The 18,872-nt window shown below is 38.7% G+C and overlaps 1 protein-coding gene across 1 annotated transcript; it reads left to right on the forward strand.

Annotated features, from left to right (window-relative positions):
• Positions 1 to 1,261: 1,261 nt before the first annotated feature.
• Positions 1,262 to 18,074, forward strand: dis3l2 (DIS3 like 3'-5' exoribonuclease 2). The gene is made up of 21 exons (XM_008433111.3): positions 1,262 to 1,400; positions 2,331 to 3,127; positions 3,232 to 3,356; positions 3,468 to 3,521; positions 3,631 to 3,732; positions 4,273 to 4,456; positions 4,567 to 4,631; positions 4,870 to 5,099; positions 5,193 to 5,366; positions 5,450 to 5,529; positions 6,381 to 6,493; positions 7,632 to 7,739; positions 7,844 to 8,077; positions 8,273 to 8,352; positions 8,461 to 8,644; positions 8,777 to 8,863; positions 9,806 to 9,953; positions 10,127 to 10,257; positions 11,124 to 11,228; positions 11,455 to 11,559; positions 14,612 to 18,074. Exons 2-21 carry the CDS (start codon positions 2,356 to 2,358, stop codon positions 14,711 to 14,713), a joined length of 3,183 nt encoding a protein of 1,060 aa, XP_008431333.1. The 5' UTR covers positions 1,262 to 1,400; positions 2,331 to 2,355; the 3' UTR covers positions 14,714 to 18,074.
• Positions 18,075 to 18,872: the final 798 nt, after the last annotated feature.

The raw sequence follows: 18,872 nt of genomic DNA on the forward strand, positions 1-18,872 counted from the left end.
ATCTATCTATCTATCTATCTATCTATCTATCTATCTATCTATCTATCTATCTATCTATCTATCTATCTATCTATCTATCTATCAAGCTGGCATGCTTGCTAGGCAGATAGCTATAGTAAAGCTAGCTAGCTAGCTTTACTTTTTCTCAGTTTATCACAGAAAATATCAATAAAACACACCAAAGTTGTTAAGTCTAAGAGGCAGTATTATGTTGGTAAGAAAAAAAATAGTTTAGAAGGCAGTAGTAAACACAAATAATTTTAAAACTGCAAATGTTAATATGTAAAATGGTCAGTGTCCATCATATTATAGGTGCCCAATTATGTTTTTCCCCTTTTTTGATTGTATTTGTACAAGAAATACCTTTCTTGTTTTTTTTGTTTTTTTGTGGATTTCTCTTCTCTCACTTTACTTCAGTACAAATATCTGTAATACCAATTCTTAATTTGAAGTTCATTTAGACAATACATGTTAACTATTGTGATCAGATGTAGAATGCAGACTCAATCTAATGCTGCAATATATAATGAGTGGGATTTCAAATATCACGAATTAAAAGAAGAGGAAGAAAAAAAAGATCATCCGTGACCCTGTGCGTGTAAATGTTTCTGTGTGGGCTTTCCAAGCATTTCTGGGTCTCTTTAAAGTTACAAGATGGGATTCTGATTCACATAATACTCACAGATGGCTCATCTGATTCCACACATGCACCTAGTTTGTGTTTACTCAAAAGCACACCCACGCTGACAGCCTTCAAAGTTGCCTCGTACTATGAAGGAGGAGCAGTCACGCGTGGAAGGAGCTCGCCAGAACAAAGCTGGAATCTCCCATTTTTAATATGGCGATAAACCTAGACGCTGCACCTCTGCAAATTTCCCCACCCATTCAACTTTAACACAAAGACATTTCTGATATGATAATATTCCTCTCAGTCAGATAATTTGTTTTCATACAGCTCGTTTGCTTCAAATCACACGATATGCTGTTTACACAACCAACGCGCACAAATTACTATCCTTTCCTCCAATTTCTGACCGTCAAATATTGACTTTGCTACCATCTAGAGGTTAATGACGTATACTACAGGGAGACTCGTTGAAGTAAGTGTACTGGAGGCATTAATATTAACTGCTTTTTCAAAACCTATATGCCAGATATTTAACGACCAGATAACCCTGAATGCAGTTGAGTTTTTCCGTTTGCTTTACAGCAGGAACTGGTCGCACAATAAATGTGACTTTTGCGACCGTTCGTTGAGAATTCCTACATTTTCCATAGCACTCAAATGCAGCGTGTATATAACCAACGAATGACGACGGAGGAAGTGAGTGCATGGTATTATTGTAACGTTCTAGCGACAAAAGTTAGCTTCATACAACTTACTTCACAGTCAACGAGAGGTAATATCTTTATCAGACACTTTGACAGTCGTTACATTTTTTCGCTTCTTGTGTACTGCAAGGCATGTCATTTTCTCTCAGACAAGGGACGTCGGCAGGGAAGGTTTAGGCAACAATTTGACGTTTAAAATAGCTCATTCATTGCTAACTGTTAGCAAATGTACAGAGCCATTTAAACTGAAGATAGTTAAATGGTGAAGGTTTTGTGTTATCTGCGATTAAAGCGTAGTGTTTACTGCCTCTTCTTGGGTCCAATGTCCATGTTTAAGTATTTTTCTATGTTTTCTTGAATTGAAACGTGACGAATGAATAGCAGGTGTTCCCTAGCTTCATTGTGCCCAACTTACAAAAGCAAGTCAAACAGCTGCTTCCATTTTCCCTGAATGAAGGTTAAATAATAGCCTGCATGTCTTTCACATCATTCAGGAGGGCTTTGTTTATATCACACTGAGGTTTGCTCAGTTTTACTGAATGCACAGCTCTCTACTGCCTCACCGCAGCATTTTAATCAGGTTTAGTTTTGGGCTAATATCAATTTAATAAACCATTAATCAACAATTAATAGTAAGTCGATTGTTTGCAACGCCAATGATATTGCACGAGATATTACATTTTTCTGACATCAATAAAATACCACAGATTTTCGGTGCAACAGGCCCATCCGACAAGCATATCAGTTTAACAATGACTAGTTAGAGTTGAATAATTATTTACTTTAAAATAATATCTTAATTTACTGGCATTATTATCATCAATTGTCTTCAAGAAAATAATCTTCACGTAACCTTGTTTTGTGGTTATTTATGTCCTCTGGCGTAAATCTCTTGGCCCTTTTTCATCTCCTGTATTATTTTTTTACTTTATTTATTTATTTTTTTTGCATGACATCTACCAAGATATCAACTGTTCATTGTTTTCATGTTGTGGCAGAAAAAGCCCCTTTAAGGACTGTATTATGGATCCTACTCAGCAGTCCAACAAGGCCAAGCGGAATCGAGGGATGAGGCGCAGCCAGAATCAGTCGGCGACCCCTCCTCCAAAAGACGCCTACGCCAGGTTGCTGAGCCAGCACCGCAGCAGTACATTCACTTCCTACCTAGCACAGTACGCACAGGACTCGTTAACCCAAAAAGAGGCAAACGACTCCAGCACGTCGCTCCAAGCCCACAGTGACAGGCTTAACTTGCCACTACAAAAAAAGGACCATGTGTTGATCGAGTTCCCCGACTCGAGCGACTTCTCTCCGTCGTCCTCAAAAAACAAAGGGGAAGAGAGTTCACTGTCCTTATATATGGAGAAGTTAAGCACTCACTGTGACCAGCGGGAGTGCGAAAGGAAGCCGGGTGTGAATGAGAGACAACGACGGGGCCAGAGGAGGGACACCACCACCAGCCAGGATGGAGACATCGAGTCCGGAGAGGAGCTTGCCTGCTCGCGAAGCAACGGCCCAAAGAAACACCAAAAACAGCAAAAGAAGAGGGATGATCCGAACAAAAACGCTGGCCCCAAGGCAGCTGAGGCGTATGCAGGGCCTCAGACCCCAACAACGAACGCTGGCGCAAACGAGCAGGAGCAAGAGAAAGGGAAGAAGTCAAAGAAGAAAAACCAACTGAAGAAACCAGAGGCGGAGAACAACAGGGAGGCAGTTTTAAAATTATCCGCTGATCCTCAAATACAGAGTCCTAAACCAAATCAGGGTAAAAGTGGAAAACCTCAGCAGCCTGCAGGTTAGTTCTGGGAGATTTATTTTTTCTTTCTCGCTTAAAAAAAGAAATCTTCTTTGTCACTATTAGGTCAGTATGTCCCTGAGTGAAATCTTTTTCGGCTACAGGAGTAAATTCTCTAGGCGAGAAGGGCAAGAACAAAGGAGACAGGAGATCGAAGAAGCAGGTGTTTGAGTCCTACATGAGCTTGGAGGAGGTTTCCCATGGCCTGAAAAGAGGAGAGCTTTACCAGGTACGAGCCGTAAAAAGGTGGCACTATCTCCCCACTACATTTCCTTCTCAACTAGAGACTATTTATCTCTGACTGAAGTGCTTGAGTAATTTCTTCCTATTTCCTCTGCAGGGACAATTAAGAATCAATCCCAAGAATTACAACGAAGCCTTTATTCCATCTCCTGTAAGTTCAAATGCAAACCTCTTCATAGTACAACCCTGAACTACGGGGCAGTCCTTTATGTTTAAACGAAGGCAGTCAGAAAATCAGCGCCATGTTTTTATGTTTCCAGGACGACACGCGCGATATATTCCTGGACGGAGTCGTTGCCCGCAACAGGGCACTTAACGGAGACATAGTGGTGATTCAGATTCTCCCTCGGGAACAGTGGAAGGTGAAACCTCAAATGTCTAACAGTGATCTTTTTTTGTTTAAAAAATATAGATGATCATTGGGGTGATTGTGTGATTAAAATGTTGATTTATGGTTGATTTTTGTTTAACTCTGAACATGGTTTTGTTGGAGGAAGATTGAACTCATTAAACTTATCACCAGCTGAAGGTATCAGAGTGGCCGCACATCCTTATAAAGTCTTAAATTTATTTAAAATAATTTTTTTATGTTGCCCTTAACTACATTAATCACAGCTGTTAGATTTTGTCATGGTGGAACTATTTAATCTCTCCTTTACTATGTTGTTTTCTGGGGGGCTTTTTCTCACTGGACTTTTTTGTCAGGCGAAATTTTGAGTCCCAAGCAAACATCTTCATTGCATTCTGTGACTCAAGGCTGTTGCGGCTACCGCTAACTAGCTCCTAAATTTATTGTATTCGTCATGGGTTAGTTAAAGTATTTTAAAACATTTTTACAAAATTAATCTCTATATCTCCAGTCCGTTTCATTGCTGTGAAAGGTTGAACATGTGTCTCTGCAGGTGGTGAAGTCTGATACCGACTGTGACGGCACCAGTGAGTCGGACACACAGACGGAGCATGTGCCGAGAACGGCCCAGAAGGGTGCAGGGCATGGCCCGAGTCCTGATGTCAGAGTGGAGGACCAGTCAAGTGACCCAGAGGAACTGCTGAGGAAACGTCCCGATGTCTCTTGCGCCGACACAGGTACTGTAGAGAAGTGGGATCAGGTGCAAATCAGCTGCAGTAAAAGAAATAATGCGTCTGTTGTAATCATATATTAAGACACTCACACTAGTGCTTTCATCTTGACTCAGGGGAATATCTGGAAGATCCTTCAACACCCCGAGCCAACGCCGACATCCTTCAAAAGACGGCTAAAGTACGTTGGGTTTTCTACATTGGCTTCTTTCTTCGTGTTTTAGTTCCTCCCAAGAGAACAATCGTTCCCTTTGCAAAGACTTTTATTTTCAGTCCTGACTCCTGGGTTCTCCTCTACACTGGGCTCAAAGGCTTGGTTTGCCCTCTGCATTGTCAATCCTCCGCTTTACCTTTCAATTGGCAGGAGGGGTTTTCTTCATATCCATGCTAATTCGAAGTCCTGTACCTTTATCTACCAGGTGGTTTATATCGTTGAGAGAAAACACTCCCGAGCCGTCACTGGCCACCTGAAGTTCCTACCAGACAAGCCCTTCGCCATGTTCTCTCCCGTAGACCACCGGGTGCCACGAATAAACGTCAAACTCGATGACTGTCCCGTGGAGTTCAGAGCCAACCCGGGCGACTTCGCCAAGACCTTGTTGATCTGCCGGATCACCGACTGGCCAGCTGACAGCAACTTTGCCGAAGGGTGAGGAATCACTTTGAAATGACTGCAAGGAACTTGTCGGTATTCGAAAGCTCTTGAACATTTTGTTTTCGTTCTTTTATTCTCTCCTCTTAGCCGACTTGCTAAGACCCTGGGTCAAGCAGGAGAGATTGAGCCGGAGACGGAAGGAATCATGATAGAGTACAACGTGGATTTTTCTGAGTTCCCACAAGAGGTGATGGACTGTCTTCCTAAGACGCTCCCGTGGACCATCCCACCAGAGGAGATTGAACAGAGGAGGGACCTCCGGTAGAACCCCAAATTCTGTTTTCATTGGGAATATGACTCATGATGTTGAATACATTTATTACTTATAACTTTTTTTTTTTTAGGAAGGAGTGTATCTTCACGATCGATCCTGCCACTGCCAGAGATCTGGACGACGCCCTGTCTTGTAAACAACTCCCAGACGGTACGCTGCTGCCCATCACGCTCTGTTAGCCCCTTTAAGAGGGAACTTCAGTTTCACACTGTTCGTTTTGGACTATATATTGTTGTAAAATTCAGCCACAGATGGACAGATGCAACCTATTGCATAGAAGTAAGCTGAAAAGTGTAAAATGTTTCTCATAATAATAACCAGGCATGAGTCAATATGAGATTCTTTTTGTAAGATGAGCTGCAGTAAACATCCCAGGTTATCATCGTATGATGGCATTTACCAAAATTAACCTTTTTTATTTTAAAGAGTTTTATGTATTCTTGGGCACATTTTGTAGCATCATCAATAAACTTTGACCTTGAATTGTTATAAAAATGCTATATATCAAGCATGACTAAATAATTTAACCTTTTAGAAACTACTGCTCTTTCTGAAACTCCACTTTCAGAAAGTCATCACAACATGACTCCTCTATTTACCATTTAACAATGTTTTTACCAGTATTGCACTGAGAAGTAGCTCCTATAGTGAACTCAGAAGACGTGCAGTTCTACCAGGTGTTTGCTAATTGCTGCTGGCTGGTCTGAAGGAGCTGAGTGTGTGAGTCGCATGAGGGGGGAAGCTTGGAAACTACAGCTGCAAGAACTTAAATATGTTCATCCTAATAAAATGTGAAATATCCTTGTATTTTCGGACACTAATTGAAGTACAGCTTTATAAATTCTTCGCTACACCTTATTTGAAGGCTGATTAACAGAGAAAGATTAGCATTTTTTGTTCTTTCTCAAACTCTCTTAGTTCTCCTTCACTTGCCTATTTTCTGTCCAGCTTGTGTGTGATACTGAAAGCATTCAGAGTTAAAATGCAATTTTTAATTCCAGGCAACTTTGAGGTCGGAGTTCACATCGCTGACGTCAGCTACTTTGTGAAGGAGGGCACCTCGCTTGACAACATGGCCTCCCAAAGAGCCACCAGCGTTTATCTCGTTCAAATGGTTAGTATGCAGTGAACCATCGTCTATCAAAGACATTGGTTCTGTATTTGTTGGAGCGAAATGTTTTTACTGGACTTTTTTATTCTTTGATTTTTTATTTATTTTTCTTTACTACTTTAAAAAAAAATTGTATTCTTTTTGAGGTTTTGTTGTAGAGGTGGGCGATATGGACTTCTGACTTTATCATGATATTTTGTGACACTATTGCAATAATGATAAAAATTGCAATAATAAACAATTCACTGCTTCTTTTTTAGAAAACCGCTTGGCAACACAAATACTACTCCTGAAAAACATTCCCATTTGAAATACCGTATTTTCTGCACTATAAGGCGCACCTAAAAACCTTCAATTTCCTCAAAAGCCGACAGTGCGCCTTATAATCTGGTGAGCCTTGTATATGGACAAATATTGAGCCACAACAGATCTAGCAACTACGGTAAGTAGCCGCTGACTTAATTTTCACCCGTAGAAAAAGAAGTGCGCGGTGCATGCTGGGATAGTATTCAGAACGCTGGTTTATTAATAAAGTTTGGTAATACATTTAAAGCCAAGGGGGGAGAGGGGCAGGGAAAGACACACAGAGACTGCGGCGGCAGCGTGTCAGTTGGTCTGCGTTACCCAGAAAGCAGTTGGGCAAAATATTGCAACACCAACACCGTGAGTGAAACAATGACTGGGGCAGCCTACTATATAATGTACTCGGTGACCACTTCTATACAAATGTGGATGTGTAACAATAGAGTATGGAACAAATTGGCAACCCAAACTGAAGTGTCTATTCTATGCGCCTTGTATATGAAAAAAGTTTGAAAATAGGCCATTCGTTGAAGGTGCGCCTTATAATCAGGTGCGCCTTATAGTGCGGAAAATACGGTAGGCTCTTCAGGACGCCACTTAAGGAAGAGTGATTTAAACTGCACATTATAATCCGGGTTTAATCAAAATTTTAAATTTACTGACATTTATTGACGCTGTTATGGAACCGACGGTGATGAAAATGGTAAAAGTAACATGTCTAATAATACTGTCTGGTTCTTTTTTTTTTCACGTCAGTTGAAATTTATTGAGCAAAATTCTTCTCACGACGTGGAAATTTTTCACCCCAAATGACTAACGATTACTGACTTTGCTGAAGGTGGTGCCCATGCTGCCCAGGCTGCTGTGCGAGGAGCTGTGCAGCTTGAATCCTCTCACTGACAGACTCACCTTCTCCGTCATCTGGAAACTCACACCTGAGGGAAAGGTATGCGTGAACAAAACGCGGTCCTGCCACAGGCGCAGTCGGTTAAAAACAAAAGTGCGTTTTTGACAATGCTCCTTTAAATCAAACGTAATCTGTAACTCCAGATTCTGGACGAGTGGTTCGGCCGCTCGGTCATGCACTCCTGCGTGAAGCTGAGCTACGACGACGCTCAGCGATTGATCGAGGCTCCCGAGAGGTTATTCCCTCCCGACGAGCTTCCGCCCATCGACGCCGAGCACACCGTTGACGAGATCCATCAGGCCGTGCTCCACCTGAACTCTATCGCCAAGAACCTTCGAGCTCAGCGCTTTCTAGGGGGTGCTCTTAGACTGGACCAGGTCAGCGCATTTCACTGTTGACTTCAACAGCAGCCGTGTGGAGCAAGAACATTCTCATCCCTTGATGTTTTTTTGTCCCAGCTCTAAACTCCAAGGAATTTATTTCTGCAGTTAAACAAAGTGACTCATTATCGAGCCTGTAGTCAATCATTCAAACTTGATCCAACTGTGTGTTTCATGTTTTGTTTGTTTCAGCCAAAACTTTCTTTCACACTTGACAAAGAGACCATGACGCCCCAAGGCTGTTACATTTACGAATATAGAGACTGTAACAAGTGAGAATCCTCTATCGAACTCATTTTTCAACTCATATTTGGAAAAGCGTTAAACTTTTTAATTTTTTGGAGAAACGTCTCTGAATTAGTAATGTGTTGTTCTTTTAGGCTGGTGGAGGAGTTCATGCTGCTGGCCAACATGGCCGCAGCGACCCACATTTACAGGACTTTCCCTACGCTGGCGCTGCTGCGGCGCCACCCACCACCCAAAGCCAAGCTGGTGAAGGAGCTGGAGGTTCTGTGCAACCAGCTGGGCCTGAACATGGACTTCACCTCTGCAGGAACCATACATGTCAGTAGCTTTATTTTTTTAAAATAAGAAATGGTGAAAAGCTGTTCCGTTATTTTGTCTGTTTTTTGAATGAGCTAAATCTGTCGTAACGTGCTCAGTAAAATGTCTCTTGTGTTTCTCTCCATCCAACAGAAGAGCCTGTGTGCTATTTATGGAGATGACGAGTACTCGGTCTACAGGAGACAAGTCCTTAATAACATGTGCTCCAGACCCATGCAGGTCAGAACTTGTCACCATTCTTCTTCTATTTAAATGTTTTATTATTGGCATAAACAAGCAGCTTCATTTCAAAGGCTACTTTTTAGGAAAACTCAATCATACTCTCATCTAACCAAAGCACACAAACTCCATGTTTTACATTTGTGATGGTAGGGCAGAAAAAAAAACAAAAACAAAAAAAAAAATATATATATATATATATATATATATATATATATATATATATATATATATTTTTTTTTTTTTTTTTTTACGGCCGCTTTGTATTGATGGTAGGTAGTGGTTGCTGACCTCTGAAAGGCCACGCCTACCTGCAACAGTGAGCTTTATAGATTTTTTTTTAATCTAAAGATGAATATGGATCACTTCCAGACATGAAAGAGATGGACCCATCTGTGTCACGTCATATTTGCACCCAAGAAAGTCACAGATTTCTTACTAGAACATCGATTCGCTAACCATTTAAAGCTTCAATTAATTGCAAATGCTTCAGTTAGATTGATGTAAGACTGTCCCAAGTACCCAAAATTTAAAAAAAATATTTTCCATTAAAATTCCATTGTCGAAAAATATGGATTGGATTTTTCTTCAATGTTTAATGTGAAATGATACTCCTCAGTAAAACACTACTAAATTTAATGGTGTTTTTTTTTTTTTTTTTTAAACCTGTTTCTCCAGAATAACAACAAATTTGTCCGTGTCAGCATGTCCTGCAAAACTATACAGCCTTTTCCGGGGTGAGAGAGGAAAGAGAGCGTTGAAAATGTATATCTTTTTAAAAAAATACTGATTTTAAAAGGGAGGAAAAACACTTTGTGTAATAGAAATAAGGATTTCAAGAAGCGTTTTTTTTCTCTGAACGTTTCCCCCTCGCTCCATCACCATTAGCGTTACCAATACGAAGGAAAACGCAATAATGACTTGTGCTGTTTGTGTCCTCAGCTGGCCTTGTACTTCTGTACCGGTACGAAGCTGCTGAAGGAACATTTTCGGCACTACGCTCTCAATGTTCCCTTCTACACACACTTCACATCGCCCATCAGGCGCTACCCTGACATTATCGTGCACCGACTGCTGGCGGCGTCTCTGAGTACGTCCCACAAACGACCCGAAAAAAAATGGCTGCCTCTTTGTCTGAACGAGGGACAGAAAAACACACCCAGACCTCCAGATCACTGTTTCTCCTTTATCGTCTTCACATGTTTATTCTTTATTCACCGTGTTTGTAACGATTGTCTTTCATTGCTGAACGTTTGCACGCAGACCTGGGACCTCATTTGGGCCTGTCGACAGAGGAAGTCCAAATACGGGCGTTGCACTGCAATGATAAGAAGACTTTGTCCAAGAAAGTGCAGGAGCTCAGTTCTGAGCTTTACTTCGGAGTGTTGGTGAAGGTGGGCTACACAAAGTTTTTGATTTCCATTAACGAAACAATAACAAAAATTGATTATACTTCATACTCGTTTATTCGACTGTGGAATCACAAATGACATGTTTTAGTAGGAAGGCTGCAGTAAGCCATTTATTATGGGCAGTGGTGTGTATAGACATTTTAGGGGTCAGGAGCTGAAGTGGAAAAAGATGGCATCATGGAACTTCTTTCCCACATCCGTCAACATCAACGACTCTGATAAAAATTATACACGAGTTCCAGCACCATTTCATTTCTAGGGCAGAGTATTAGGCCGCGCTTAAACTGAAATTATGAGAATAAAATCACAATTTTACTAGAGTAAAGTCATAGAGTTATGAGAATAAAGTCATATTAAAATGACTTCCTTCTGGTTTCAACTTTATTCTCGAAACATTGACTTTACTCTTGCAATATTATGACTTTCTTCTCGTGCTGTTATGGCTTTTGTACTTTTTTTTTTTTTAGCATGGCCACAATTTCCGTCTTAAAATGTTTTTGAATTGAATTCAGTTCAATATTTAATCTATTTTGTCCAAAACATCAAGACAACTGGCAGCGAAACACATTTACAGCATGATGCTGCCTCCACCATGCTTATCAAATAGACCAGTGCACTAAGGTGGACCTTCTGTGGCTAATATATTCATTATATGGGAGGATAAAATGGAGTCCTGCATTCATCCTATGGCGCTTTAGGGCAGTTTCAGGCACGACGAAGTAATGTTTTCAATTATGTTCACTCTGCAGCCCAAATGCTTCATTGATCCCTGCTGTGTGTTTATGTAAAGCAGTGAAATGGGTGTTAAATGTCTTCATGTTCATGTGTTTTGTTGTTTTGCTCCACAGGAGTGCGGCCCTCTGGAGTCCAAAGCCATGGTGATGGGTGTGCTGGATAAGTCCTTTGACGTTCTGGTTATCAAATACGGAGTCCATAAACGGATCTACTGCAAGGTCAGCTCAAACATCACTCATGCTGATTTAATCACTTTTTTTTTTTAAATGTGTTTTTTCTGCGTATTATTTTCACTTTCTTTAAACTTTTTTTTTCTTTTTGTCTGAGATTTTATGACCATTTGTTTCACACAGTGCCTCTAAAACCATCCAGCAAGTCATTTTTTTACAGTAATAAGTGGCGTTTTTATGAAGCGGTTTTTAACTAATTTCTCTTCTCTGTCAGTCCATCGTGGGCCTGGACTCGTACCGCTACCAGAAGGTGGAGAAGGTTCCGCAGCTCCTGCTGGTCTGGACGAGTGACAATGAAGAAAGTTCCCCTGTGGAGCAGGTGAGAACAAGAACAGACACATTTAGTTTCTAATATCATCGGTTTTCTGGTTCTCAGTGAATTATACACTTAGGCCTGTCGCGATAAACGATAAATCAATTAATCGGACGATAAAACAACCTATCGAGATCATTTTAATTATCGTCTTTATCGACTCTTTCTGCCTTTTTTTCTTTCTGTTGATGACGCTGAATGAAAAAGGCTCAGCTCCGGTGCTCTTCACTGACCCTCCCGTCCTTATTTCCTTAGTCTAATGTCCAGCGCACATTACACAAGTTGTCGGCCCATTTTCAAACCCTGAGAGAAACATTAGCGACAGAAATCCCAGGTATTACGGTTCGATCGGGTTCGTTGTGCCTTGTGATGTCCAGCCACATGGGCACAAAATAACGGTTGCAAGTCCAGTTAACTAATTTTAAAATCAGGCATTAATCAATGCTTTACTAGAATCTACCTGTGATGCATGTGGCTCAGCGTAAAGTCCTGACTGAATGAAAATAATTATAACCTATTTATGACACGTTAATGAAGAACAGCTGAAAACTTACCGGGTTCTTCAACTGCGGTAGCAATTTGGCTCCAACTCTTCCCCTTGTCATTTCCATATTATTGCACGAAACGTTAAATAAATATTAATGTTGTTTCCACATATCCTCGCTGGGTTGCCGTGTCAGCTGTTTGGGATTCCCCTCCGTAATTTCCCCTCAGAAAGCAGGAGGAGAATCCGCGCTTTCGGATTGGCTACCTATCACATTCAGCGTTAAGATCCCAGTCAGGGAAAACCCCTGATTTAGATCGGAGCGGCCACGACAATCTACCGTAACCCACAACACACCGCAGGATGATCGGTTAGATCGGCCAACAATCTAAGATTGTCATAAGGGGAAAATAGGGGCAAAAAATGGTGTAGTGTGAACTATTGCATTAGGTAGTCGGATGTGCCGGTTTTCTCTATTTAAATCTAGATTACTGAAGGGCAATACAGACTTCATAATCTGCACTCTTTTGGTTGAATGCAGTATTTATTTCCACTTTGGCTTTATGTTGATTAGTTTTTATTCAAGTACGTTTTTTGTTAATGGAGACTGAGAATCCATTTTATTTTTGTTTTTGGTTGTTTTGTTTATTTAGTTTATCAGTTCCAGTGTTATGTGTTCTTTTGAAAATAAATTTCAGGAAATCGCATGTATTATTAGTCATTTCCATTAAATCAGTGTCAAAAGGTCTTGAAACAATATTATCGTTTATCGCAATAATTTCTTTAGACAATTAATCGTCCAGCAAAATTTGTTATCGTGACAGGCCTATATACACTAAAAAAATATTAAATTTGCTGACTCAACTCGAGTCAGTCTAGTTCCCTTGTTGCTTCTTTAACTCGGTTAAATTAGATCAACTTTAACTGTCAAGTTAAAAAATATTAAACTATTGCTACAACTTTAGATAAGTTGGATTAACTGTCTTTAGGAATTAGATTAGATAAGAAAATGTAAAAAAAAATAAATAAATAAAAAAATTGTTGCCGCAACTTTAAATTTTTACATTATTACACTATTTAACATAACATTTTATATTTTCAGCAACACCACTCATTTTAATAAGTTTGAACAAATGTTCTCACTCTTTAACTCATATTTCTTAGCTTAAAAAAATTTTAACTCTGTAATGTTTTTACTCTATGATTTCTTCGTATTTACGTCTTTAAAATGTTCATTCTTTTATTACAAATTATGTTAGAGTTTAGAAATACACTAAAGATTTTTATGGCTTTTGCCTTCCAATGCCAATTATTGATGATTTCTATTTCTCTTTACCGACTTTTAATATGAAGATGATAAAAGCATGATTAAAATACTTCAGTAAAATATAGAGCTTTGGGTCTTATATTGACAATTAACGTGCTTAGCATTAATAAACCAACATAGAAAATTGCAAATGGCAGGTAATTAAGCTTTGTGTTCAAAGGTTCAAATTTGATTTCTTGATAAGATCAAAGGTCCAAAGGAACTAATGATGAGAAAATCCCTTTTTATTAAATTTACACCCTGTTATTTACATTTGCAAGCAAAAAAATGGCACTTTTAGCCTTAACCTGTTTCAGGACCCTGACAAATTGTAAATTTTGACAGCTTATAGATGAGCGATATTGTATGTGACTAATGTGATAATGATAAAAGTAATGATAAAACAATATTTATAGCTTCTTTGCATTCTTTCTAGGTAACTGTACGACTGCAGTCTTATGACGGCAATCATAGCCCCATAAACACAAATATTGCTCTTGAACAACAAATAGGCTTCTTCAGGAAACCAGTTACATAAAGGACTGATTCTTTTTTTCTTTAACTGCATTTAATAAAATGTTTATTCTTTCATGGATGTTTTTATTAAAGATGCACGATCCGATTTTAATATTGGTATCGATCCATATTGTTCCCGGTATTGAAAAAAATTGTTGATCGGGTTTTGGTGATGATGTGTCCGTTCCATAAGGGCAGATCTATTCAGTCCAATTCTATGCTACGTCATGTTTTATTACTTATTTTACATTATATTTACAATTTCTAATTTAACTTTCTGGACCATTTGAAAGAAGGTTTGTTGCAGTTTATTTTTACGTTTCATTATTATGTAACTGACTGTCTTAGTCAGTTTCAGTTTCAATTTCTTTATTATTTATTTTACATTGCTGGTTTTACTCCTAATTGTACCGACTGAACAAATTAAAGTTTTTACATGTTTGACCAAGCTTGTGAAGCTATTGCTGTATTTAAGTGTGCAGGGTTATTAAATTAATTTGTGATTTGTTACATATATGTCCGCTCTAAAAAAAAAAAAAAGAAACTCAAGTCAATTTCGAGTTGATTTTCTGTATCGGATCGGTTTCGGCCGATACTGAACTTCAGTTGTCGGTATCGGAAGTGAAAAAAGTGGATCGGTGCGTCCGTAGTGTTCATTTTATCTCATATTTGAGACGGTTGACATAAAAGCAAAGACGTATCAAGATGACATGGAAGCAAATCGATGGCTTTTTTTTTTTTTTTCTCCCCAGGTAATTTCCATCTTCTCTGTGGTGGACGTGCAGCTCAAGGCAGATGAAGTGCCTCTGAAATACAGCGCGCTGCTCAAGAGGCCAGAAAACGTTGCTTCATAAAACACCTTGCAGAAAATTGAGACTTGCACATTTTCGCTTTGTTAAATAGGAGTGTGATTGTGAGCTTAGACGTGGTGCTGCATTGTAGCCGCCGTCACATCAGAGTCAAACCTCAGCACAACTCCTGTGAAAGGAAATGATTTCATGAAGGTTTAGTTTTAGTTTTGAGTCTTTTTAACTGACCTCTCTCAGCAGCTGCCCACTTTCCAAGGTTGTAGGCTCCTAGAAAACGTTTCCACCACCATATAGCAGAAATATTTCAATGTTTCCCTGCTCTCTTTACATCGCACAAACTTCATTTATATCTTTTATTTCACCAAGTTATTTTCCAGTTAGGGTTCTGGAAAAGGGGCAGCTGCAGTGTGAATCCTGCTGCAAGGTGTTAAGTGTTTCTGTGTACAAGGAAGATTCAGACACTTTTCTGGAACTTTCTGAACATGGCAGAAATTCTTTTATTATTCTTTTGACCAGATTAGGTCAGTTTTGACGTGCTATTATTTTAGTTCAGTTTCATTTATGAAACCAGATTATAAACCTTGTTTCAGTTTGACATCGGTGACATTTTTCTATAAAAAAGGGAGGAAAAAAGCCTGTGTTTTCGATGCACCCACAAGAACCCGTGTTGAATGACACTCTACCAGCTTTTGCGCTCGGTTTATTTTCTGTGACTCAGGACGAATTCTGACCAGCATGACTCAAATAACAAAACGATGGCAATCTTGTATCATATTATTTGCTCTTTCATCTGGACATCGACATGCGGTTCCGATCAGAAGTTTACATACACGAGCAAATGTTTGGTATTCTTGATACGTTGTGCAAATTGAATTTCAATTTATTTTTTTTCTTTTTAACAGAAGTTAGCATTTCCTTCAAAATACAAATTTATACAAACTGGATCAAATATATTCATACACACCCTTCAGTATTTGCTTTAAAGCTCTTTAGGACATTGTACAAAAGCTATCAGGTGAAAGTCTGGATGGATATTTTTCCACTCTTACCAGATTCATTTAAAATAGTTGGTTTCATAACTTTTGCACTTTTGAAAGTATTTTTGGTCTAGTTTCTTGTGCTAATATCTTATTACACTAAAAATAACACAAAACTCACTTAGAAGTAACTTTTCATCAAGAAATAGGAGCTTGTTTTAAGTAAATAATTCCTTAATAGTGTTAAACATTTCTTCCACTGGTAGATTGTTTCTCCTATAAAATGGAAAAAACAAAAATCTTGTTATAAGTTAAATAATCTGTCAATGGAACTAGAACTTTTTCATCAATATTAAGGAATTTACTTGAATCAAGCTCCTGTTTCTTGCTGAAAAGTCTCATGTAAGTGAGTTTTGTCTTATTTCGATAACACCAAGATATTTGCTCTAGAAACTAGACCAAAAAATACTTTGTTTATGAGCGGCGTAGATGCTAAAATATTGAAAAACAAGAGTTTACAGTCAACTTTGACCTCTGTAGTTCCTGGGTTGCTCCTGAACATTGTGACCTATTTTTCCGTTACCTGAGTCCGGTCCTTCAGGACAAAGATCAGGCTGTAAAAATCCCCCCTGACTGCAATGCTTCAGTTTTTTCTTTTTTTTTTTGTGAGCAATACGTGCTGGAAACCAATTCTATTGCCATTTCTGATGAGAGGATTGGTTTAAGACGGAGGTGTCCGAAGGTTCGGCCCGGTAGCCACTTGTGCCCCAACAGCAATTCAAGAATGATACGAATTTGGCCAGTGGATGCAGAAGGAGACTTTTAATTTGTAATCAGGGTAAAAATTGTTACCAACATAATTAACAGGAAAATGTAATGCATAACACAAAGTATTTGTCTTCTTATAACCAAGTTTTAACAAAAGATAAAACAAAGTTATTATTTTTATTGAAAAGTCAATTTGGCTGCACCCAAACCAGCTTTTATTTTGTCTTAAACTTGGCTAAATATAGCAAACATTTTGAAAGAAAGTGGCCTACGGTCTGTTCTAATTCTTGAAAATAAATTTATTTGATCGAGCCCAAAAGAAATTATAAACTATGTCTTTTTTTTAGTTCAGCGAAATTATAGTAGTAAGTAATACATTTATTTTAAAAAGATGAAATTTTGAGAATCTCTAAAAAAAATAATCTTGGATTTCAGATGTCAAAAAATTTCTTTTGAATTTTTTTAAAGAATGATGGAAATGTACTTCTTTTTTTTTCTATCTACAATGACCCTAATACACAGTCGTAAAAATTGCTTTCACATTTTGAGTGAATAGTGAATGTAGTGAATTTTGGGCTACTTTTATTTGCCTGATTTTAGGTTGTTGTTTTTTTGTTGTTGTTCCGCAACTACTTTTAAATCTACAATGTTGACCCACATGTCAAATGGTTTGGACACCCCACCCATAATTATGCCACAAGCCACAGTTTCTCTGCAGTGTGCCAAGGGTTATCATTATCTTAGTGGGAGTGGGCTTTAAATCAACCGTGTACAGAGAAGAAAACCTTCTCTAAATTCTCACTCGTTCACCTCGTTGTTATCTGCAGAAGAATTGAAGTTGAATGTTGTACAATGAATCCAATCCAAGTAGGAAGTTTCAGATAAACTCTAAAGTGAATGTGGAAGTTCACTTCTGACAGGAGCAAAAGATTCACTTTTAGCTTTCAAACACTTAAGAGTTTCTGTTTACATTTTATGTGTTATTGTTGTGAAGAAAAGAAGATATCTGCAGGGTATCTGTTTAGAAGCTCATATGACTCTTATTTAAATTACTAAAAAAATAACATAAAATAGGATCTGACGTCTTGTTGCCGTCTAAACAAAACTTCATGCTCTCTCTCTTGGTGCCAGTCAAGCCAAAGCTGAAACTCCTTGGAATGACTTGAATGAGAAAGCTGCTAAAACGTGGGTGGCCTTTGCAGGCCTTAATGAATTTCTTCTTTGCAAACGTGCTTCCAACTGCGACTACTTTTCTTTTTCTTCTTCTTTTTTCCTCTAACAGATTTACAGATTTGATTTCTGCAGCAGCAAGGCTCTTGTCTTTAATCAAACGTTAATTTAAGTCTTAAATAATTAAATAAGGAGAGACTGAGCACCACAGACTGTTTTTGCCTCTTTTTTTTTTTTAAGATTGTGACTTTTTTTTTTTTTTTTAAAGAACCACCGGTTGATTTTGAGTTGTTGTTAATTTTACCTGACAGTAGAAAATTGTGATTTAGTCATAAAATCCAAAAGTGGATTTTTGTAAACCTTTTGAAAACGTTATCTTGCCAATTATAACCTAAATGTTCAGTATTTAATGTTTGTTCACTCTGTCTCCCAAAGATTGTATTCAAATGTCTTTGTTTTTGGCTTCTGAACAATACACTTATTAACCCAAACTGTGTTGTTTTATTGAAGTTTCGCTTATCTTTGGCGGAGTCGCTGAAGAGAGGGGGACACGATGTCTAATCCAGTACAGGGAGAACACTGAGTCATCACTTCTGCTCGTTGCTCACCAACAAGCTGGCACACATACCTGTGCTGTTTATATATAGCGGATAAACGGATAAGACCCATGTTGGTTTCCAAGGCGTGTCTTCTATCAATTGGTAATAAATGCTGTGGCGCAGTTTCACTCAGATAATGAGGCGGGATCAATATTAATGATGAGGGACTTTACCGATAAACCGGACAGAAACTGCTGCTGTAGTTTGGATGTGTTAAGAAACTGACAACTACAGCAGCCACCAGAATATTCAAGTAAACATTTTTGTTGTTGGCATATTCAGGGCTGTGTTTAGAGATGCTGGACTTACTGGGACTTCTTAATAAGAGCCTGATCACAGTGACGCTGAATCATAATCGGTAAAAAAACCCCAAAAAACTTCTTCCTCAGCACGTTATTGAGTAGGAATCATTTTCCATCATTGTTTTGGTGCCCCTGTAGTGCAGCGCCCCCATGCCTTGCGTAGTGCATACCCTCTTTTTGCGCCACATAAGTCATGAAAAAACTTTTGGTCAAAAACATTAATCACAAATCTTAAACTTGTCGTGGCAGGAGAATTTAATCTCGTATATTCTCCCAAAGTTTTATGTCGTGGAAAAGTCTGAGTCACCCGCAGACATCTTCATTCTTGTGTGACACGAGGCGGTTGCGCTACTGGAAACTAGCTGCTTATTATACACTTGCTAGCTGG

Source organism: Poecilia reticulata, chromosome 17 (assembly GCF_904066995.2).
Source record: "Poecilia reticulata chromosome 17, P_reticulata-male-v2, whole genome shotgun sequence".
In the NCBI taxonomy this organism is placed as follows: Eukaryota; Metazoa; Chordata; class Actinopteri; order Cyprinodontiformes; family Poeciliidae; genus Poecilia; species Poecilia reticulata.

Coding starts and splice junctions, on each gene's coding strand:
- dis3l2 (XM_008433111.3), top strand. CDS start 2,356: ATGGATCCTACTCAGCAGTCCAACAAGGCCAAGCGGAATCGAGGGATG. Junction 4,632..4,869: donor TCCTTCAAAAGACGGCTAAA/GTACGTTGGGTT, acceptor TTTATCTACCAG/GTGGTTTATATCGTTGAGAG. Junction 10,258..11,123: donor ACTTCGGAGTGTTGGTGAAG/GTGGGCTACACA, acceptor TTTGCTCCACAG/GAGTGCGGCCCTCTGGAGTC.